At 38.8% G+C, this 23,858-nt stretch overlaps 1 protein-coding gene across 2 annotated transcripts in view; it reads left to right on the top strand.

Moving 5' to 3' along the window:
• The window catches only part of ADAMTSL1 (ADAMTS like 1), a gene marked incomplete at both ends in the record, with an annotated part of 469,161 nt that overhangs the window by 140,907 nt on the left and 304,396 nt on the right, over positions 1 to 23,858 (top strand). For both annotated transcript variants that reach the window (XM_079706140.1, XM_079706139.1), the window contains one exon: positions 8,997 to 9,123. In XM_079706140.1, coding sequence (XP_079562266.1) covers positions 8,997 to 9,123 — 127 coding nt within the window. The remainder of the gene's footprint in view (positions 1 to 8,996; positions 9,124 to 23,858) is intronic.

Here is a 23,858-nt window from a genome sequence, read left to right as displayed (position 1 = left end):
GTGCAGGCTCAGCAGCCATGGCTCACGGGCCCAGCTGCTCTGCGGCATGTGGGATCTTCCCAAACTGGGGCACGAACCCATGTCCCCCGCATTGGCAGGCGGACTCTCAACCACTGCGCCACCAGGCAAGCCCAAGTTCCCAACTTTTTAACACAAAGCATCCCTTTATTTTTTTTTTCACATGGGCCTTGTGTTTTGTAAGTTTCCATCAACTCAAAACACTGCATGTATTAAGCAATAATTTGTTTTCTCATTTTATGCCTTAAAGACCTGAGTGCAATTTTAAAATAAGTACAATAAAGATCAGGATTTAGTTTATTTGTATAATGAGTTGGTTGAGGTTTGGAGGACCTTATGTGGTTTTATGGCAGGTAAAGATATTTTCATTAGGCTTTTGGAAATATTAAACATAGTGCATGGGCCACTATTAACATCTTTATGAGTGACCGGGGATCCTGTTTTCTCATATCGGAGAGATGTGGAGCACAAGTATAGATGAGAAGTGGTACCTTTCCATTTACTTCCTAAATATGCTTCCAAGTCACATTACATTTGAAGCCATCTATTCACCCCTGCGCGTATGTCTGGCTCTGGAGGTGGTGATCTTGATAAGATTATTCAACCTTCTTATCACCATTGCCATATTATATATTGACTCCTGTGTCTTTCCATGGTTCATAGGCATCCTACTGTAACTTATAGTCAGGAATCCCAAGTTGGAATTTTGGTTTTGTTAGTTACCAGCCATGTGACCTTGGGGAAGTTGTTTATCTTCCCTCAACCTCGTGTTATAATCTGTACTTGAAATCATTCATATCTTCAGAAAACATTCATCTTAAGAGAAATATTTGTGGAGAATTGTCTAAAAGATAGCCAGTTCATTTCTCTGACTCTGGAGTAGTAAATTAGTTTAGTCTCCCTGCAAGACAGCCATAGTCTAATGAATTTGGCTTCTAGATCACAATATTGTAGAGGTTCTGTGGCCACATAAAATCTCAGTGGCAAATAGTGCTACAGTTGGGTGGCAATGTCCACTGTGGGTCCTGGCAGGAAAGATAGCTGCGCATGTGCCATATTTGTACCAGCCCAGCTCTAAATGCTGGAAAGTCTATCCTTAGATTAAGTCAGACCATCACAGCGCTCTGTACCTGGATGATTTGTTTGGGTTTCTTAAGGTTTGGTTTTACTAAATGTTCCCTGACCATTAGGATTCATCAGTGGTTATTGAAAAGCCAGTTCTTTGAAACTTCTTGTATTTATTTGCTCAGATGTTCTTAAGACATTGTTACATGGCATTGTCTTTCAGAAAACTCACAGAAGATACGTATCTAGGATTTCAGTACTTTGCGTAATTATGATTCTCCTGAACCAGTTTGTCATTAATTCATTACATAAATATTTATTGACTGTCCACTGTAAGGAGCACATTATCCTATACATTTTCTAAAAGATCTAGTAGATTCTGTGACCCTTGTCACTGCTCATGTTTTCCTCTTTTCTAGGAAGCTCATGTCCAGATCTGTGACCCCTATCTAGAAAATGTATAGGACTTAACAATGTGCATTTATGTAGTTCTCGTTTCTGGCTGTAACTCACCTTTTTGACCCTTATTTTTCCTCTTTGCTCCATTTTCTCTTTTGTTTTTTAAAAGTTTTATTGTGTTTTATCATGTGTATATGCTATAAATCATTTTATAAAAAGGTAAAGCATAAACAAATCAATCAATGTCTAAATCTTTTAAAGATAAGGTTGGAGCTCTACTATTTCCCTATTCACATAGATAGTAAATGAGTTATAATGTGTGTAAGAGCACAGTCTTCCCCCATGAAGTTCTAGCTGAATTAAATAATTATAAATAAGAGCGGCTGTGATCAGATTTGCAGAGTTTCATTTTCCATATTTGTCTTGCCCAGTGCTGAAAATAAAGGGATTTAAAAATTTCTTACCTCATGATGTTGGATCAAGAAAAGCTTGACATCACTGGCTCAGTATTTGATGCTAGAAGTTGAGGTCCTTACGGGAAACCATTTGAAGCGTGGCCAGTGTGAACCCGTCTAAGCATGTCATTCTGAGGCATGGTATCTGCTTGTGGACTGTGTTTATTTACATTCTCCAAATTATCCATCCAGTGATCTTTCTTTCTCCTGTGGCTCCTGGTGAAGACATTTTATTATACATATTTCAGTGTCTAGAGAATTTCAGTCTTGTGTTCTGCTTGTTCACTTGCTATCAGCTATGTGAGGTGAAGAAAGAAACCCCTATCAGCACATACTGTAGGCATGATGCCTAAAATCTGCATGACATGCTCAAAGTCTGTGAGCCAACTTGGACTGGATGTTATAGTTCTAGTTTTTTGTTTAGGGAGGGTTTCCCCTGCCCCCTTTTTAGTAAATCCTGAAAAACAATGAAGAAAAATCAACAGTGTTAAGTGAGTGTGCTACCCTCAAGAAACAAAGAACTGCCTGTCTGTATGCATGTATACGTATGTGTATACAAAAAACGTACATTCAAGACACAAAAGCAAAAGTTGATGATGATGTCTAAACAACAAAAACATCTTGGAGCTTCTCACTTTTTATATCACCTGGGACAAAAATTTTGTCTGTTTTTTAAAAAACAAAACAAAACTGTGCAATCATTTTGGATGGGGAAGAGGGAAGAAGTTAGACCACCGAGCTGACACCTAGTAGCAGAATATTAATAAGCTGCATTAGGCCAAAATACTCAGTTAGTTTTCCACCCTTTACAAAAAATTCCATGCAGTTGACAAGGTTATGAGTGGTCATTATCTTGCTTTAATGTTTTGTCCAGAACGGGGTGGTTCTGGGAACTCAGTGACCTGAACATTGCCTTCCATAACATTTCATTAATAATGAGCATAGGTGGACTTCCCTGGTGGCGCAGTGGTTGAGAATCCACCTGCCAATGCAGGGGACACGGGTTCGAGCCCTGGTCTGGGAAGATCCCACATGCCACGGAGCAACTAGGCCCGTGAGCCACAACTACTGAGCCTGCGCGTCTGGAGCCTGTGCTCCACAACAAGAGAGGCCTGCGCACCTAGATGAAGAGTGGCCCCTGCTCGCCGCAACTAGAGAAAGCCCTTGCACAGCAACGAAGACCCAACACAGGCAAAAATAAATTTAAAAAAAATCCATTAGAATAACGAGCATAGGTCACATGGTCACATTAAAAATACTAGGCCTTTATAGTAGTTCTTGTTCATGTACCAGGACAGAGGTTTAGGTTTGGCTTCTAGTTGTCATTTATAGTACATCTGTTTCTCTCTGTACACAGGTACATGCAAACACACATACACACATATATGCACATTTTTGTACACATGTATGTCATCAGTGATGGCAGTCTAAGGTTGCCTATCTGTAACCTACACTGGAATTATTAGCAAACCATTATGTTTGGTGCTATGTGTTTCAGTGATTCACCAACATTCATTGTGCATCACAAATGCCAAACATTGTGCTAGACAGCAAAATAGAAAGAGTAATAAAACAGGGGCTCTCAAATAGCCCATGATCTGCTGTGGAGACAGACATGTTAATAGATTAAACTCAGTATAAATTATACAGCTGTTTGAATTGAATATATATAAAAGAAACCCCAAAATAATATTGGCTTAAGCACATAAAGGAGTTACTCTCTCACCAAAAAAAAAAAAAAAAAACCCAAAAAAGAGTCAAGATGTAACCAGTCCAAGTGGGGTTCCAGAACCAGGCTCTTTCTCTCTCTCTGCTCAGCCATCCTTCCATTCTCAAGGCTATCATTTTTTAAGAAAGCCACTGGAGCCAACAGAAGGCAGGCAGGCAAAAGGGACCCTCCCCAACTAAGTCAGCTTCTTGTAAGCAGCCTTCCCAGAAGTCCCACATAACTCTCCCATTACAACTTGGTGACATAGCCAATGAGAAATGTATTCTTTTCCCTGGATATATTGCCACCATAAATAAAATTGGAGTTCTGTTACTGAGAAAAATAGGATAGATGGGTATTAGGTGGCAATTAGTACTCTCTGCTACATGGAATTATGAACAAAAGGCTGAGGAAGTATTGACCATTAAAGTACATAATTCTGGAATCTGAAAAGGGCTTTTTTGAGAAGGAGACACTTAATTTGGGATTTGAAGGATGAATAGGAGTTTGCCAAATAAAGAATTGGGAAAGAGCACTCCAGGCAGAAATAATATCATGTGCAAAGGCACAGAGGAGTCTGGCATTGCACCTGCCAACTAAGCCATTTCTGTATTTCTGTTTATTTTTTCTCTATTATTAATGATAGCTCTTTAAGTGATAGTTTAACTGATTTTTAATTAATAGTTTTGCAAGTTCAACAGGTTGAGACATGTCAACAATGATTTTCCTGATATAACTGCAAATAATTTTCCACTTGGACCAAAATAAGAACATTTTATCTGATGATAAAATATTCCACATCTTAAAAATAATTGAGTTAAAATATTTTGGCATTTTAAAAGGGAATTGATACAGAAAGAAAAAAAAACTATTGTGTCAGGGAGATGTTTGTCTTTTCAATTCTGAAGTTAAACAAAGCCCAGTTAGAACTGACTTGGTTCATATCCTAGGGTCCATAAACCCACACTGGGAACACTAAGTTGGTGGTCTGGCCAAGTTAGCCTTAAAGTATGTCACCTTCTATTTAGCTATTCCTAATATGGCTGTTACTTTGGATCTATGAAGCTGGATTATTCTTTTCTTAAAATGGCTTTGGAACCAAAAGAAATCTTTAGGATTAGAGAGAGATTTTCATGATTATCTCCTTTCTGGCTCCTTTAGAGATATCAGAGTCCATTAAAATTTTTACAGAGAAAGTTAAATCCTTTGAAAAACCTGAAATTTATTTAATTTAAGGAGTAAACCTACTCAGGTTTGAGATACCTGTGAGTATGAGTTCCCATGCCCACTGCCCTTCCACACAGCTGAGTATCTCATAAGATTAAGGTCATCTCTCTTCAACCCCAAACAAGAACAGTAGAGTCAATGATTCTTTGAATACTGCCTAAGTTAAGATTGCGGGCCTTCCCTGGTGGCGCAGTGGTTGGGAGTCCGCCTGCCGATGCAGGGGACACGGGTTTGTGCCCCGGTCCGGGAAGATCCCACATGCCGCGGAGCAGCTGGGCCCATGAGCCATGGCTGCTGAGCCTGCGTGTCCGGAGCCTGTGCTCCGTAACGGGAGAGGCCACAACAGTGAGGGGCCCGCGTACCGCAAAAAAAAAAAAAAAAGATTGCCATATTTTCTCAAAGGATTCAACCCTACTAAGGCAATCAGATGCTTTAGTCTTCTGATATCTTTTTATTGAGATAGAATTGACATAATATTGTATTAGTTTTAGGTGTACAAAATAATGATTTTATATTTGTATATATTGTAAAATGATCACCACAATAAGTCAAGTTAATATCCGTCACCACACATAGTTACAGATCGTTTTTTCTTGTGATGAGAAATTTTAAGATTGACTTTCTTAGCAACTTTCAAATGTACAATACAGTATTATTAATTATAGTCACCATGCTGTACATTACATCACCATGATTTACTTATTTTGTACCTGGAAGTTTGTACCTTTTGACCACTTTCACTCATTTCACCCACCCTCAACCTCCACCTCTGGCAACCACCAATCTGTTCTCTGTATCAATGAGTTGTTTGTTTGTTTTTGAGTACCACATATACATGAGGTTGTATGATATTTGTCTTTGTCTGACTTATTTCACTTAGCATAATGCCCTCAAGGTCCATCCATATTGTTGCAAATAGCAGGATTTTCTTCTTTTCAGATAGGTAGGTAGGTAGGTAGATAGATAGATAGATAGATAGATAGAGATTATCCATTCATCTGTCAACTGACACTTAGATTGTTTCTATGTCTTGACTACTGTAAATAATGCTGTGATGAAAATAGGGGTGCAGATATCCTTTCAAGATAGTGATTTTGTTTCTTTTGGACAAATACTCAGAAATGAAATTGCTGGTTCATATTGATAGTTCTATTTTTAATTTTTTGAGGAACCTCCATACTGTTTTCCATAGGGGCTGCACCAATTTACTTTCCCACCAACAGTGTAGGAGTGTTCCCTTTTCACCACAACCTCATGAACACTTGTTATTTGTTGTGTTTTTGATAATAGTCATTCTGACAGGTGTAAGGTGATATCTCATTGTGCTTTTGATATGCATTTCCCTGATAATTAATGTTCTTGAGCATCTTTTTATGTGTCTGTTGGCCTCTGGATGTCTTCTTTGGAAAAATGTCTATTCAGGTCCTCTGCCCACTTTTTAATTGGGTTGTTTGGTTTATTTTCTCTTGAGTTGTATGAGTTCTTTATATCAATATATTTTGAATATTAACCCCTTATCAAATATATGATTTACAAGTATTTTCTCCCATTCAGTTGGTTGTCTTTTCATTTTGTTTCTTTGTCTCCTTTGCTGGACATAAAGACTTTAGTTTGATGTAGCCCACCCCCCTTGTTTATTGTTGCTTTTGTTGGGAAATCCAGTCCGATTTTTTTTTTTTTTTGCCAGCTTTGGTTTTTGCGTACTTTCTAATTAGCTAGTATCTAGGCATGACTAAAAGATGCAGTAAGCCTCACAGCAACACCTCCCTTTCATCTAGTTAAGTCTGACTCCTCGTTCAGAATTCAGCTCAAAAGACTCCTCTTCAGGAAAATCTTCTCTGGCCCTTCTAAACAGATCTACCCATACTTTAAGCTCTCAGAGTACCCCATATCTGTGTTTTATAGCTTTCATCTAATTATCATTCTGCATGTGTGTGATGATTTGAGTAATATCTGCCTCCACCACATAGACTCTAAGTCCCATGAGGGTGGACCCATATGTACTAGAACTCACCATTGGATTGCTCCTAGCAGAGTGCCTGGCTCATAACAGGACTTCAATCACGGTTGGATTCAATCACTGCATTTCACACTGTGCTTGGAATATAAGAATGAATGCAGAGTTGCTCAGCTCATGTGTGGGTTCATCTACAGATAAGAATTTTGAAAATAATTTCACTGCAGTTATAGAGAAGGACGTCAAAGAAGCCAGAACATGCAGGGCTCTGCACGGACAAAGCTGACGTGAATTCTGAAGTGGCCTCACTGTAACTTCTGAACATATTGAGACCGATTGCACCTTGACCACAGTGAACGCCCAGAGGTGGAACCAACCCGCCTTCACTCTCCACTTAAGATTTGGGCACTATGTTTTCCTGACATCTTTACATTTTAAAACAAGTACAGCTGCTGAAAGAGTTGTTGTTTTGTTATGTATTTTTAAAGATGCCTGTGTGCTTTTAGGGGAGGGGTACATGTTACCACATTTTTTAAATATAGCACATACATAACACAATAGTAAACAGTTGTATTTTTCATACTTTTGCCTAAACATGTGTTTGCAATTATTAGTTGAAGGTGCAAAAAATGAAAATCAAGCCTCAAAAAGAGTTCATGTTAACAACCTTTTGAAAGACAGGATGGATTGTGGGGACATTGTGAAGATAAGCCCCTTCAAATGTCACTACACTTCTCATTTTATTTTGTCAAAGACAGTAGTTGAAGTAGTTTGAGAGTAGAATAAGTCTTTTGACATTAGATTTCACTAGAACTATAGAGGTACAACCTGATTTAGTTTGGATTTGCATTTTTTTTAACTTGAATGTTGGAAAGAAAAGATTAGGGATACAAATGAGTTCGCCCACATAATTGATGAAGGCTTGTGGTTTTGTTAAGCCCGATTTGGATGAAGCACAAATGTTTTGTTAGATGTATTTAGAACTCGGCTACTTATTAGCTAAGTGACCTTGGCAAGCTTCATGACCTCCATGATTGTCTTGAGAATGAATGAGATGTGTGTCTTGTGCCTGGTGCAGGACAGGGCCAGTCAATGGCAGGCACTCACTGTTGGCTATCTCTGCTGCCCTCTGTGTCAATCCTCTCTTCCACCACACACACGCACACTAACCTTGTTTTTGTCTGTTGGCTGATTCTGTGATTCTCTTTCTCTTTTCTTAGTTGAAGTGCTAGCTAGAAAAGGGAGTTTTGTTTTGTTGTTGTTGTTGTTACGCAGGCCTCTCACTGTTGTGGCCTCTCCCGTTGCGGAGCACAGGCTCCGGACGCGCAGGCTCATCGGCCATGGCTCATGGGCCCAGCTGCTCTGTGGCCTGTGGGATCTTCCCAGACCGGGGCACGAACCCGTGTCCCCTGCATCGGCAGGCGGACTCTCAACCACTGCGCCACCAGGGAAGCCCAAAAGGGAGTATTTTTAATTATCATTTAGCAAATATATTTTTGGGGGCTGTGCTGCATGGCATGTGGGATCTTATTTCCCGGACCAGGAATGCAAGCCATGCCCCCTGCAGGGGAAGCATGGAGTCTTAACCATTGGACCACCAGGTAAGTCCCAGCAAATATTTGTTGAAGTCCTCCAATTTTCCAAGCACTGTTCTAGTTGCTTGGAATACATCAATGAATCCAAAATACAAAACCGCACCCTTATGCATCTTACATTCTAAGGAACATATAGAACATAGAGATTATTCATAAAATCTTTCCTGCTACAGTTATCTCACAGTTGTATTTTTTTGTGATTTGGGTGAAGCATAATTATAGACATTGGGAATTATTTTTGAATTAAGGTTCCATTATGGTAATAGTTCAGGATCTTCCTCTCTCCCTCACCTTCTCCTCCTCCCTCCCTCCCTCCTTCCCGCCTCCCTCCCATCTTTCTTTCTCTTTGTATATTTCAGTATATTTGAACTATGAAAATGTCTTTATCCACGCTACATTTTTTCCTTCTTAGCCTGATTCAAATTCCAGCTGAATTCAGTCCCCTTCATGGGAAGCATGTCTTAGCCTTCTCAAGGATGATAGGTGGATGATTTGGTGGTGATAGAGCTCACCATGGCTCCGTCCATATCAGTAGGCGCCTGGTTGAATTACACATCTCTCTTTCTTGTTAGATTGTTGGCTGCGATCACCAGCTGGGAAGCACCATCAAGGAAGATAACTGTGGCGTCTGCAACGGAGATGGGTCCACCTGCAGGCTGGTCCGAGGGCAGTATAAATCCCAGCTCTCTGCAACCAAACGTAAGACACTCCAGAGATGGGACAATTTCTGGGCCTTCTCCCTGACTCAACTCCCTGCAGCTAGGGAATAACACCTCCATCAAAATGAAGACAAATCTGAAAATACTGTGGGAAGAGATTCATGTTCCTGGTTTGTGGATTAGTTTGGGTGAGACAAGTCAGGTCACCCACGGCAACCCCAAGGGAGAAACCTTTGCTTTTGAGGCACATTAGGAGGGAACTAGACTTGGATCTAGATACACTCTATGTGCACACGTGAGCTTTGCTACCCAGTGTGAGGACAAACCGCATCCCGACCCCTAACTGATACATAGTCTGGTGGAATAGCAGAGAGAGAGGGAAGATGAGAACTAATGCTCTCCTACCACGGTGAAATCACGTGGTCTTCATTTACAAAGTGACCTTTGATCAGTGCTGATCACAGGTTTCTCCAGAATTAATATTGGGCAGTGATTATGTGAAGCCATTTATTGACTGTTGTGCCCTAATCTCTCTATAGCAGCTGAATAAATGTGTGCCTGCTACACATGTACATGCCGGGAACTTTACATGATCATCTCATTTAATCCTTATAACAACCTTATAGCAAGGTACTGTTTATCCGCATGTTATGAATGAGATAACTGAGGCTTAGACAGATTATGTGACTTGCTCAAAGTTATACAACTATGTCAGAGCCAAGATGTCAGCCCAGAGTCTGATTCCAGAGCTTAAGCACTTATTTGTTCCTCCGGACTGTCCCAAACCCCGCTGACTGTTTCCATGGCGGGACATTTGTAAAGCAGTTACATGGATCAAGGCAAGGTACTTCAAATATCTACCCAGCTGGGTTCTGCTAGGGTAGATGATATATGTTCTCAGGATACCTGACCCAACAACAGAGTCACCCAGGAATCCAGATCATTTTACCATACACGCTTCTCTGTGACAATCACTGTTCTAGGCACTGCAGCAAACGCAGATAGAAATAAAACAACCCTTGTAGTCAAGGCCGTGCATTTTTTAGAATAATTTGACCTTGTTTGGCATAATATCTCAATTTTGCCTTTATCCAGAATGCTCCAATAGGTCCTTAATGAGGACCTCTTTGAATATGTCTCCCCTGGCTTGGGAAATGAGAATGAATGTCTTTATTGACTGTGATATTGTCCTCTTTACTTGTTGACTAGCTGGAGGAAAACACTTGACATATGGGGGGTTTATGGCTTTAAGTGGACTTGTAGGTCAAGAAGAAAAGGCACTGTTTGCTGGAGAACTATTTCGAGAAGTCAGGAAAAGGCAGCTCGCCAAAAGGATGAGGCTCTGGGGAAGAAGAGGAGGCAGGAAGAAAGACTAGGAACTTTTAAACACGTGAAACGTCAGAGCCGCCAGCGTAGGGAACTCTCCCCATTCTACCACGCCTGCGGGCAGTAAAAATTGTGATTCTGAAGAAAAGGAAAAAAAAAGGCCCGAGCAGAGAGAATGATGAGGGGTGAGGTAAGTTAGACATTGATGTAGTACATTCAGGTGAGATTGTTTTCCTGTGGTTATGCATTGGTAGCTTCCCCTATTAGATGAAAAATTAAACAGTTTAGAAGATGAAAACTAGAGAAGGATAGAGGCATAATTCTTCTGTAAATCTCTGAAGTCATGGCGGGATATTTGGGAAAAAAAGTTACGTTTAAAAGGTCACTGTGATTTTTTTAAAGTGTAGAATCTATTAAAGCCCTATAATATTTATTAAAAAAATAAAAACGAATGGTCACTTTTATAGGACTCTTTAAGGAATACTGAAGAGTTGAGGTCATTCTAATCATTTGTGTCACACAATTGAGTCAGTGTTCATTATCTAGGAATCTAGGGACTTCTGTTAGGCACAGAAAGAGATGACTGGCATTCGTGCAGTGACTGCTGTATGGCAGCTCGTTGGGGCGTATTTTCATGGTGAGATTCCTTCCTTTATTCCCTCTCACGTCCCCTGCCTTGCTGTCCTCATAGAAAAGCCCAAACACTCTGCTCAGATAGATATTCCTCTTACCCTCCTGTTTAAAGGGTGATCTGGGTCCTTTGGGGCCTGAATCACTGGAACAAAGGCGGAGAATCTCTGAAAGAAGGAGCTAAAGCAAACTGAGAGCCATAAGTCATCTCTAGGTCTGCAAATAGATACCTCAATGAAAAGTGCTCTATTCAAACCAACAGTGGGTAGGTTACATAATACACAACCCGATGATGATCCATAATGACACAAGGCGATTGATTCATTTACCTTAGCACTGACGATGCCTCATGACAAAATGATTTATATCAGTAAAGCCCAGCATATGCATGCATCTCACCACAATCTATAGCAGATGCTGAACAGGATGCCTCACTTATGTTTTCTCCACCCCCAGAAGAACCTTCCACCCTATATTTACAGACTGTGAGGTGACCCACAGGCAGGAAAGATTAGGCTGCTCTGCGGGGCCCAGTGTATGAGCCAGGTGAGCAGCTTTCCACCCGTGCAGGCCTGGAGGAGTTCTGCCAGCTCTCTCCCCTGCTCTCCGCCAAAAACTACTAGAAGCCAGCCACACGCTCTTTTCAAACTCCTTATATTCACACTCCCCACATTGAACTCATTTTCTTCTGAACTTACATTCAAGTTTTCCCCTTATGTTATCAAGCCTCGTGGGAACAAAGAAAAAATAGGACTGGAGAAAGACTATGGTGGAAAATGCCAGAAGGAAAAGGAGAAGTATGAGAGACTTATCAAATGGCTGCCATTTGCTGGGGAATAAAAAAGAAGCCATCTTTGATTTCAAAGACATTATTATTGCCTAATACAAGTGCAGAAAACAGAAATAGAGCTGGACCTAGGCACACTTGCCCCCTTTTGAAGGAAAAGACTGTCCACGGACAGCGTTCAGCCTTTCCATTTCTCCTGGTCACTTTTTTCTACTTCCCCAACCCGATGAAAAAAAAGAATCAAATTTAGCTTACATTGACTTACTTTTGATTTTTAAAATTAAAGGCTCATTTTCTCACAAATGTTATTGGCTTGTACCATATTATGTATTCTCCAAGTATACTCAGAATATACTTAGACCCAGAGTCAGCCTATATGGTATCAATCTGATGTCTCCAGCTTTGCAAACTTCTCAAATGTAGCTTCATGTTTTGAAAATGCCTGGGTATCCAAAAGCTCTCTCTGTCTCCCTTGAATGTCAAGGGCTAGATAAACTAATTTATATCAAGTTAAAGTGAAGCTCCTAATACCTAGCTTTCCTTCTCAGACTGTGCTTATGCTGATTTATAATGGCTATGGGTAAACGTATTCCAGGTTTATCATTCTGGCTCAAAGATTTTGAGGTAAAGGCTGTTTATAATAAAACACGTAACATATGAATGTTTTTAAAGAAAGCACAAAACTCTAAAGAAATTTCCATCTTGCACCTGACCTCAGGCTATATTCACAAGCCACTCATTCATTTGTTCAACAACAAATATTTCTTGGGTACCTGCTATGTGCTGAGGAACTGTTTTAGGTGCTGGAAACACAGGAAAGAGCAAAACAGACAAAAATCCATTTTTCTTATGGGATTTTCATACTGGTGTTAGGGACAGACAAAAGGATGAAACAAATAAAGAAAATATATATGTGTCATGGGGTGGTAGGAATCATGGGAAAAAGGAAAGGGAAGGAAAAGAACCAGAGATAAAGATGGGCTGCCAGCCAAAGGTGTTGGAGGGGATTGCAATTTTAAATAGGTTACGAAGAAAAGACTCACTGATAAGATGGCATTTTAGCAAGGATCTGAGGGAGATACAGGTAGGGTACTATGCACAAGATAGAGGAAAGAAAATTCCAGGCAGAGAGATAAGCAAGTGCAAAGGTCCTGAGGTAGATGCATTCTTGACATTTTTCTTAAAGTGACTGAAGTAAAGAGAGTTTAAAGAAGACTAGAAGAATTGATGAAGGTCAGAAGACTGTGAGGTGGGGTGAAGAATGGCACAGATACTGTATGATTTTGTAAGGATTTTGGCTTTTAGTCTGAATGAGGTGAGAAGTCACAGCAGAGGAATGACTTCATTTGATTCATTTTTTAAGAGTATCACTCCATGTGCTCTGTTGAGAATAGACTATCATGAGTCTAACTGTGGAAATAAGAAAAGCAGTCAAGAAGCCAGGCCAAGAATGAGAAAGATTTGGACCATGGTAGTGTATCCCATTCTGGGTATACTGCATTTCTTTGAGTCCAAGACATCATTGATTGAAAGATGTGATATTATTTTATGCACCAATAAGAAAAAAAGCCTCCAATGAAATTAAGAAATTATGACACAATGACTTCTAACCACTCAGGGATTTTACTTGGTAGTTATTAAAAGATCTATTTTCTTTTTTATTTTTTTAACATTGTTATTGGAGTATAATTGCTTTACAATAGTGTGTTAGTTTCTGCTTTATAACAAAGTGAATCAGCTATACATATACATATATCCCCATATCTCCTCCCTCTTGCATCTCCCTCCCATTCTCCCTATCCCACCCCTCTAGGTAGACACAAAGCACCGAGCTGATCTCCCGGTGCTATCTGGCTGCTTCCCACTAGCTATCTATTTTACATTTGGTAGTGTATATATGTCCATGCCACTCTCTCACTTCATCCCAGCTTACCATTCCCCCTCCCCCGTCCTCAAGTCCATTCTCTGCATCTGCGTCTTTATTCCTGTCCTGCCGCTAGGTTCTTCAGAACCTTTTTTTTTAGATTCCATATATATGTGTTAGCATACGGTATTTGTTTTTCTCTTTCTGACTTACTTCACTCTGTATGACACACTGTAGGTCCATCCACCTCACTACAAATAACTCAATTTTGTTTCTTTTTATGGCTGAGTAATATTCCATTGTATATATGTGCCACATCTTCTTTATCCATTCATCTGTCAATGGACACTTAGGTTGCTTCCATGTCCTGGCTATTGTAAATAGAGCTGCAGTGAACATTGTGGTGCATGACTCTTTTTTAATTATGGCTTTCTCAGGGTATATGCCCAGTAAGTGGTGCTGGGAAAACTGGGCAGCTACATGTAAAAGAATGAAATTAGAACACTCCCTAACACTATGCACAAAAATAAACTCAAAATGGATTAAAGACCTAAATGTAAGGCCAGACACTATAAAACCCTTAGAAGAAAACACAGGCAGAACACTCTATGACATAAATCACAGCAAGATCCTTTCTGACCCACCTCCTAGAGAAATGGAAATAAAAACAAAAATAAACAAATGAGACCTAGTGAAACTTAAAAGCTTTTGCACAGCAAAGGAAACCATCAACAAGATGAAAAGACAACCCTCAGAATGGGAGAAAATATTTGCAAACGAAGCAACTGACAAAGGATTAGCCTCCAAAATATACAAGCAGCTCATGCAGCTCAATATCAAAAAAACAAACAACCCAATCCAAAAATGGGCAGAAGACCTAAATAGACATTTCTCCAAAGAAGATACACAGATTGTCAATAAACACATGAAAGGATGCTCAACATCACTAATCATTAGAGAAATGCAAATCAAAACTGCAATGAGGTATCACCTCACACCCGTCAGAATGGCCATCATCAAAAAATCTACACACAATAAATGCTGGAGAGGGTGTGGAGAAAAGGGAACCCTCTTGCACTGTTGATGGGAATGTAAATTGATGCAGTATGGAGAACAGTATGGAGGTTCCTTAAAAAGTTAAAAATAGAACTACCGTATGACCCAGCAATCCCACTACTGGGATTGCTACTTTACTCCAATAAAGATATTAAAAATAATTAAGTTAAATTAAGATATACAGTGAAAAAAAAAGAACTACCAAAAGATCTATTTTAGATTTAGATTTTTTTATCATATGTTACTCTTATGCATAGAGATAAGGAAAATAAAAGAAATGAATTAATAAATTGATAAATGAAATTGAAATAAAACCTTTTCTCGAACTTCAACTTCTCTTTAATCATTTTTGGACTCAGTCTCCACACGTCATTGGGCTACTTGTGATACAGCATATTTAAAAGAGTCCACAAAGGAAATAAAATCCGTTGGAACTGGGCTCTTTTTAAACAGCTTTATTGAGGTATAAACGGGCTATTTAAAGTATAAAGTTTGGTGAGTTTTCACATATACATACACCTGTGAAACCATAATCATGATCAAGATCATGAATACTCATCATCCCAAAAGTTTTCTGGTGCCCTTGTAATCCTTCCCTCCTGCTCCCTCCTGCCCCTATCCTCTGTCAACCACGGATCTTCTTTCTGTCACTATAGATTAGGTTTCATTTTCTGGAATTTTATATTAATGGTATCTGTGGGGTCTGCATCCATGGATTCAACCAACTGTAAACATAATACTTTGGTTGGTTGAATCCATAGACCCTGCAGATACAGAAGACCAACTATGGGACTTGAGCATCCATGGATTTTGGTATCCACAGCAGGTCCTAGAACCAATCCACCTGTGAATACTGAGGGAAAACTCTATAGTCTTCCATCTGGCTTTTTTCATTCAGCAAAGCTATTACGCGATTCAACATTTATTAACATTGTAGCACTCATCAGTAGTTCATATTATTTTGGAATATATATACTGCTATGTAGTAATTGCATTGTATGGACGTACCACAGTTTGTTTATTCATTCACCTATTGATGGATATTTGGGTTGTTTCCACTTTGGGGCTTTTATAGATAAAGCTACTGTGATCATTTATGCAGATGTCTTTGTAGGGATATACACTTCCCTTTCTCTTGGGTAAATTCCTGGAAGTAGAGTGGCTAGATCATATGGTAGGTGTATGTTTAAGAAACTGCCAGGCTTAGGACTTCCCTGGTGGTCCAGTGGTTGAGACTTCGCCTTCCATTGCAGGGGGTGTGAGTTCGATCCCTGGTTAGGGAGGTAAGATCCTACATGCCTCGCAGCCAAAAAACCAAAACATAAAACAGAAGCAGTACTGTAACAAATTCAGTAAAGACTTCAAAAATAAAATGGTCCACATTAAAAAAAAAAAAATCTTAAAAAAAAAAAAGAAACTGCCAGGCTGTTTTCCTGAGTATTTTACTATTTTGCATTTCCACCAGCAATATATGAAAGCTTCACTTGCTCTGCATTCTTCCCAGCACTTGATATTGTCAGTGTTTTTTATTTTAGCCATTTTTAATTGGTGAATAATGGCATCTCATCATTGTTTTCATTTTCCTAGTGGCTAATGATTTTGAACATCTTCTCAGTTTGTATTAGTTTCCAGTTGCTGCTGTAACAGATTAACACAAACTTAGTAGCTTAAGGCAGCACAATTATTTTACAGTTCTGGAGAGTCAGAAGTCTAAAATGGGTCCTGCTGAACTAAAATCAAGGTGTTAGCAAGACTGTGTTTCTTCTGGAGGCTCTAGGGGAGAGTCCATTTTCTTTGATTTTGATTTTCCAGCTTCTGGAGGCTATCTGCATACCTTGGCATCTTCAAAGCCAGCAACATAGCATCTTCAGATCTTTCTATGACTCTAATTGCCTCTTCTGCCTCCCTCTTCCAGTTTAAAGAAGGCTTGTGATTACATTGGGCCTACCCAGATAATCTAGGATACTCTTATTTATTTTAAGGTGAGCTGATTAGCAAGCTTAATTTCATCAGCAACCTTAATTCCCCCTTTCCATGTAACATAACATGTTCATAGGTTCTGGCGATTAGGATATGGACATCTTTGTCAGGAGGAGGGGCCGGGAATTCTGCTGGTCACACATGTGCTTATTTCCTCTTTGATGTAGTGCTAATTTAAGTCATTTGCCAATTTTTAAAACAGGTTGTTTTGAATTTTGAGGATTTACATGTTCTGAGCACTAGTCTTTTCTTAGATATGTGACTTGAAAATATTTTCTCTCAGTAGGTACCTTCTTTTTTCAAAATTGCTAACATTATCTTTCACAAAGCAAAAGCTTTTAATTTTGAGGGAGACCAGCTTATCATTTTTTCTTTCCATGGATTGCACCTTTAATGTCATGTCTAAGAACTCCTTGCCTAATCCCAGGTCACAAAGTTTTCTCCTGTGTCTTCTCCTAAAAGTGTTATAGTTTTATATTTTACCTTTAGATCTATGACCCATTTTCAGTTAATTTTTTTTCTTTTTTTTTTTTTGCCTGCATTGGGTCTTCACTGCTGTGCACAGGCTTTCTCTAGTTATGAAGAACGGGGGCTACTCTTCATTGCGGTGCATGAGCGTCTCATCGCGGTGGCTTCTCTTGTTGCGGAGCACAGGCTCTAGGCACGTGGGCTTCAGTAGTTGCAGCATGCAGGCTCAGTAGTTACAGTGCACGGGCTCTAGAGCACAGGCTCAGTAGTTGTGGTGCACAGGCTTAGTTGCTCTACGGCACGTGGGATCTTCCCATACCAGGGCTTGAACCCATGTCCCCTTCACTGGCAGGCAGATTCTTAACCACTGCGCCATCAGAGACGTCCCCAGTTAATTTTTATATAAGGTATAAGTTTTATATTTAGGTTGAAATTTTTTTGTATAACGATGTCCCATTCTTTCAGCCATTTGTCAAAAAGATGATCTTTTCTCCCTTGAATTGCCTTTTAAACTATCAAAAGTTCATTGTCCATTTCTGTGTGGGTCTATTTCTGGACTCTCTATTCTGATCTATGTGTTGATCCCTTCACCAGTACCACATTGTCTTAATTACTATAGCTTTAAAGTATGTCTTAAAATCAGGTAATTTGATTTTTCTAACTTTATTCTCCTTTTCAAAGTCATTTTAGCTATTCTATACTAATTCCTTTGACTTTCCATATAATCAGGTTGTCTATCTATCTATCTATCTATACAAAAAAATCTTGGTGAGATAGTTATTATAACTTTGTTAATTCTACAGGTTAATTTGGAGGGAATTTACATCTTTAATATGTTAAGATATTAACCTATGAGCACTTCATGTCTATCCATTTATTTAGGTCTTCTTTGTTTTCTTCATCAGCCTTTATTAGTTATCAGCATATATTTTAGTTAGATTTATACCTCTTTCTTTATTTTGCAGCTGTTACAAATGGCATCGTATTTTGTATTTCAGTTTCCAGTTATGTATTGCTAGTTTATTCTTGGCCATCTATTTTGTAAACTTGCTAAACTCACTTATTCTGAGAGTTTTTTAATTTTCTATGTAAACAATCATTGTTTACAAATAAGGATGGTTTTACTTTCTCCCTTTCAATTTGTAAACTACTTATTTATTTATAACCTTACTGTACTGGCAAGGATATCTAATATGATGTTGAGCAGAAGTGTCAAGAGTAGATATTCTTACCTTACTGCCAATCTTAAGAGGGAATGCATTTAGTTTCTTAGCATTAAGTATGATGTTAGCTGTAGATTCTTTGTAGATGCTCTTTATCACCTTGAGGAAATTCTCTTCTATTCCTAATTTGCTGAGCATTATTATCATGAATCAATGTTGAATTTAATGTCAAATGCTTTTTCTGCCTCAATTGATATGATCATGTGAAAGTTCCTTAGACTTTTATTGTAATGGATAACATTAAATGATTTTCAAATGAAGAACCAACCTTGCATTCCTGGGATATAAACTCTACTGGGTCATAGTGTATTATTCTTTATATAGATTACAGGATTTGATTTGCCAGTAAATTTTTTTTTTTTGCTTTTTTACATCTATGTTCATAAGAGAGAGTTGTCTATAGTGTCCTTGTTTTATACCATCTTTGTCTGGTTTTGGTATCAGCATGATGCTGACCTCATACCATGAGTTGGGAAGTGTGATCCCTTCTCTTCTGTCTAGTGGAAGAGAATATAGGATTGATGTTATTTCTTCTTTAAATGCTTAGCAGTATTCACCAGTGAAATTCTCTGGGCTTGGATATTTTTTTTTCTACTTAACCTTTTCAACATATGAAATAGAATTACAGTAACTATTTTAATGTCTCTTCTATGTTTTAATTGATTGATTTTTCTTTTCAGGTATGAGGTGTATTTTGGGGAATTTCTTTGCATGCTGGGTAATTTTTGACCTGATTTCAGACATTGCAAATTCTACCTTCTTGGAGACTAGATATTTTTTTATTCCTATAAATATTCCTGATTTTTATTCTAGAAGCAGTTAAGTTACTTGGAATCAGTTTGATCCTTTGGGGTTTTAAAATTTGGTAGACAGGACTAAGCCATGTTTGGATTAGTGATAAATGTGCCCTGCTGCTGAGACAAGACCCTTCTAAGTACTCAGTGTCCCATGAATTATTAAGTTTTCCAGCCTAGCTGCTGGATAAAATACTATTCTCATCCTCTATGTGTGGGTTCTATTTTGTGCAGCCCTGTTTGTGTGGTTCTTTTCCTGGCCTCAGATTGGTTTTTCACATACATGTACTGATTAGTATGTCGATGCTGCTAGACACCTAAAGGGAATAGTCTTAAATCTCCAGAGCTGTCTCTGTGTCCTTCTGTCCTCTCTGGACACAGAGAGGTAACCTGTACTTCAAACTCTAGTCACTTTGATATCTGGACCCTTACCTTTGTCTCCTCAACTCAGGCAATCCGCTGGGCTCTATCCAAGTTCCCACTTCCATGGATGGCCTAGGAGGTCTTTCAAGGCAGAAGACTGAGGCAATGTTAGGGTTCATCTCATGTTTCCTGAATCTCAGGAATCACTGTCCTTCTTTGCTTTATATCCAGCATCTTAAAAGCCCACCTTTCATATAATTTTTTCTGACTGTTTGATTGTTTCGGGTAGGAGATTAAGCCTAGGCCCTGTCCCTTCATCTTGACAGGAAGCAGAAGTCTTGATATTGGGTTCTTGATTCAGGTTTGCAATTATGTAGATGTAGCCTGCTTTGGGCTCCCACTTTGGGAATGTTGTTAAGCGCTTCTTTTATTTTTTTATTGAAGTATAGTGGATTTACAACGTTGTGCCAATCTCTGCTGTATAGCAAAGTGACTCAGTTATACACATATATATAAAAAAACAATGTTACATGCCTCTGATTCCTCCTCTCCCTACAACCGCCACAACCATTGGATTTCAAGAGATTAAATACCGTGTTGAACTATTGTCTTGGCATCTTCTTCCAAGCTGCTGACACCCATTTTGCAAGTTTGATGTATTGCCTGTTTGGAGGTTGGCACCTCTGCAGGCAAAGAAAACGATGACAGGATTACTACCTCTGCGAGAGAGAATATAAAAGCTATTTATTGTGAGGCACATTCTGATTTTACATATGTGAAAACATGAAAGGTTGTTGCTCTCAAAATCGATGAAATATAGCATGTTGACTCTAGGGACAGTAGGACTTTCTAAGTGATTAGAGGTAAAGGTGAAGTCAAGGGTGATTCCAAGGTTTTTGGCCTAGGAAACTGTAAGGATGAAGTTCCTCAACTGTAGAGGAGGCTGCACCTTCTTTGGCCTGTCCAGTATGCATCCTCCAGTGTGCAAGGCTGATAAACAATGCGGTGGGGGGATTTGAAGGACTCAAATTCTTAATTTCACATTAGTTTATTGGATATATTTTAAGAGTAATAAAGTTGTCATGAAGAGAAAAAATATACCAATTTGTATGGAGACACAAAAGATCCCTAATAGCCAAAGCAGTCTTGAGGGAAAAAAACAGAGCTGGAGGAATCAGACTCCCTGACTTCAGACTATACTATAAAGCTAAAGTAATCAAGAAAATATGGTACTGGCACAAAAACAGAAACATAGATCAATGGAACAAGATAGAAAGCCCAGAGATAAACCCATGCACCTATGGTCAACTAATCTATGACAAAGGAGGCAAGGATATACAATGGAAAAAAGACAGTCTCTTCAATAAGTGGTGCTGGGAAAACTGGACAGCTATGTGTAAAAGAATGAAATTAGAACACTCCCTAACACCATACACAAAAGTACACTCAAAATGGATTCAAGACCTAAATATAAGACCGGACACTGTAAAACTCTTAGAGAAAAACATAGGAAGAACATTCTTTGACATAAAACACAGCAAGATCTTTTTTGATCCACCTCCTAGAGTAATGGAAATAAAAACAAAAATAAACAAATGGGACCTAATGAAACTTCAAAGCTTTTGCACAACAAAGGAAACCATAAACAAGACGAAAAGACAACCCTCAGAATGGGAGAAAATATTTGCAAACGAATCAACAGACAAAGGATTAATCTCCAAAATATATAAACAGCTCATGTAGCTCAATATTTAAAAAAAAAAAAACCCAATCCAAAAATGGGCAGAAGACCTGAATAGACATTTCTCCAAAGAAGACATACAGATGGCCAAGAAGCACATGAAATGCTGCTCAACATCACTAATTATTAGAGAAATGTAAATCAAAACTACAGTGAGGTATCACGTCACACCAGTTAGAATGGGTATCATCAGAAAATCTACAAACAACTAATGCTGGAGAGGGTGTGGAGAAAAGGGAACCTTCTTGCACTGTTGGTGGGAATGTAAATTGATACATCCACTATGGAGAGCGGTATGGAGGTTCCTTAAAAATCTAAAAATAGAATTACCATATGATCCAGCAATCCCAGTACTGGGCATATACCCAGAGAAAACCATAATTCAAAAAGGCACATGGGGCTTCCCTGGTGGCACAGTGGTTGAGAGTCCGCCTGCCGATGCAGGGGTCACGGGTTTGTGCCCTGGTTCGGGAAGATCCCACATGATGCCGCGGAGCGGCTGGGCCCGTGAGTCATGGCCACTAAGCCTGCGCGTCTGGAGCCTGTGCTCAGCAACAGGAGAGGCCACAACAGTGAGAGGCCCGTGTACCACACACACACAAAAAAAGACATATGCACTCCAATGTTCATTGCAGCACTATTTACAATAGCCAGGTCATGGAAGCAACCTAAATGCCCATCGACAGACGAATGGATAAAGAAGATGTGGTACATATATACAATGGAATATTACTCAGCCCTAAAAAGGAAGGATATTGAGTCATTTCTTGAGACATGGATGGATCTAGAGACTGTCATACAGAGTGAAGTAAGTCAGAAAGAGAAAAACAAATATCGTATATTAACACATCTATGTGGAACCTAGAAAAATGGTACAGATGAACCAATTTGCAGGGCAGAAATTGAGACACAAGTGTAGAGAACAAACGTATGGACATCATGGGGGGAAAGCAGTGGGGAGGGGGTGTGATGAATTGGGCGATTGGGATTGACATGTATACACTGATGTATATAAAACTGATGACAAGAACCTGCTGTATTAAAATATATATGTATATTATTCAAGTCAAAAAAAATCCATAAAAGAAAAAAATTAATAAACTGGACTATATAAAAAATCGAAAAAAAATAAAATCAAAGAGCATCCCATCCCCTTGTCAAAAAAAAAAAAACAAATCTAAAATGTTTATAGAAAGGTGTGGAATATATATACACCTGTAGATTTTTTAAGGAAATATTTTAGGTACAATCCTTGAGGACAGTGTTCTTGAGAAAGAGCTTTTGTATCCCATATATGTGAAATGACAGAATTTATGATTCCCATGGAAAGCTTGTCCATTTAACTGAGAAAGAGGTTATCTAATTTCTGAAGCAGGTCTTTCAGAATTGTTGATTAATAACCTTTAAATATATTCTGATGATTGGCATCATGGTTCTGTCAACAAAGCCAGAATAGATTAGAACAGATTCATTTGAACATAGTGCAGTGTGCCTTTATTGGAAGGTTACCCAAGGAATGCTCAACACGGTGAGAGAGAAGGTAGCCACCTGCCTTGCCAGCCATACCAACTAAATTACACATTGAGAAGGCGGGTGATGAAACCAGCCTTCTCACACATTCTCCAATGTCTTTTTTTAACCATTTTTTAAATTGAAATATAGTTAATTTACAATGTTGTGTTAGTTTCAGGCATACAGCAAAGTGATTCAGTTACACATATACACATATTCTTCTTCAGATTCTTTTCCATTATAAGTTATTACAAGATATTGAATATAGCTCCCTGTGCTATACAGTAGGTCCTTGTTGTTTATTTTATATATAGTAATGTATATATGTTAATCCCAAACTCCTAATTTATCTATTCCCCACCTCCGACCCCCGCTACCCCCTTTGGTAACCATAAGTTTGTTTTCTATGTCTGTGAGTCTATTTCTGTTTTGTAAATAAGTTCATTTGTATCATTTTTTTTAGATTCCACATATAAGTGATATTACATGATGTTTATCTGACTTACTTCGCTTAATATGATAATCTCTAGTTTCATCCATATTGCTGCAAATGGCATTATTTCATTCTTGTTTATGGCTGTGTAATATTCCATTGTATATTGGAATCGTCTTTATCCATTCCTCTGTCGATGGGCATTTAAGTTGTTTCCATGTCTTGGCTATTGTAAATAGTGCTGCAATGAACATTGGGGTGCATGTATCTTTTTGAATTATGGTTTTCTCCATATATATGCCCAGGAGTGGGATTGCTGGATCATATGGTAGCTCTATTCTTAGTTTTTTAAGGAACCTCCATACTGTTCTCCATAGTGGCTGCACTAATTTACATTCCCACCAGCAGTGTAGGAGGGTTCCCTTTTATCCATACCCTCTTCTCCAATGTCTTAAACACCTCTCTGTGCACGATGCTGTATTAAATGGCAAGTAGAAGAATCTTCCAACCCATCTCTAATCATTGAGAATTTATCATCAAATGAGACAATTATTAATAAATCTATAGCTCAAAGACTGGCTTTTTATCAACATGCAGC

Source organism: Hyperoodon ampullatus (genome assembly GCF_949752795.1).
Source record: "Hyperoodon ampullatus genome assembly, chromosome: 6".
NCBI lineage: Eukaryota > Metazoa > Chordata > Mammalia > Artiodactyla > Ziphiidae > Hyperoodon > Hyperoodon ampullatus.
The sequence above is the reverse complement of the archived record's forward strand: the minus strand, read 5'-3'. Positions and strand labels throughout refer to the sequence as shown.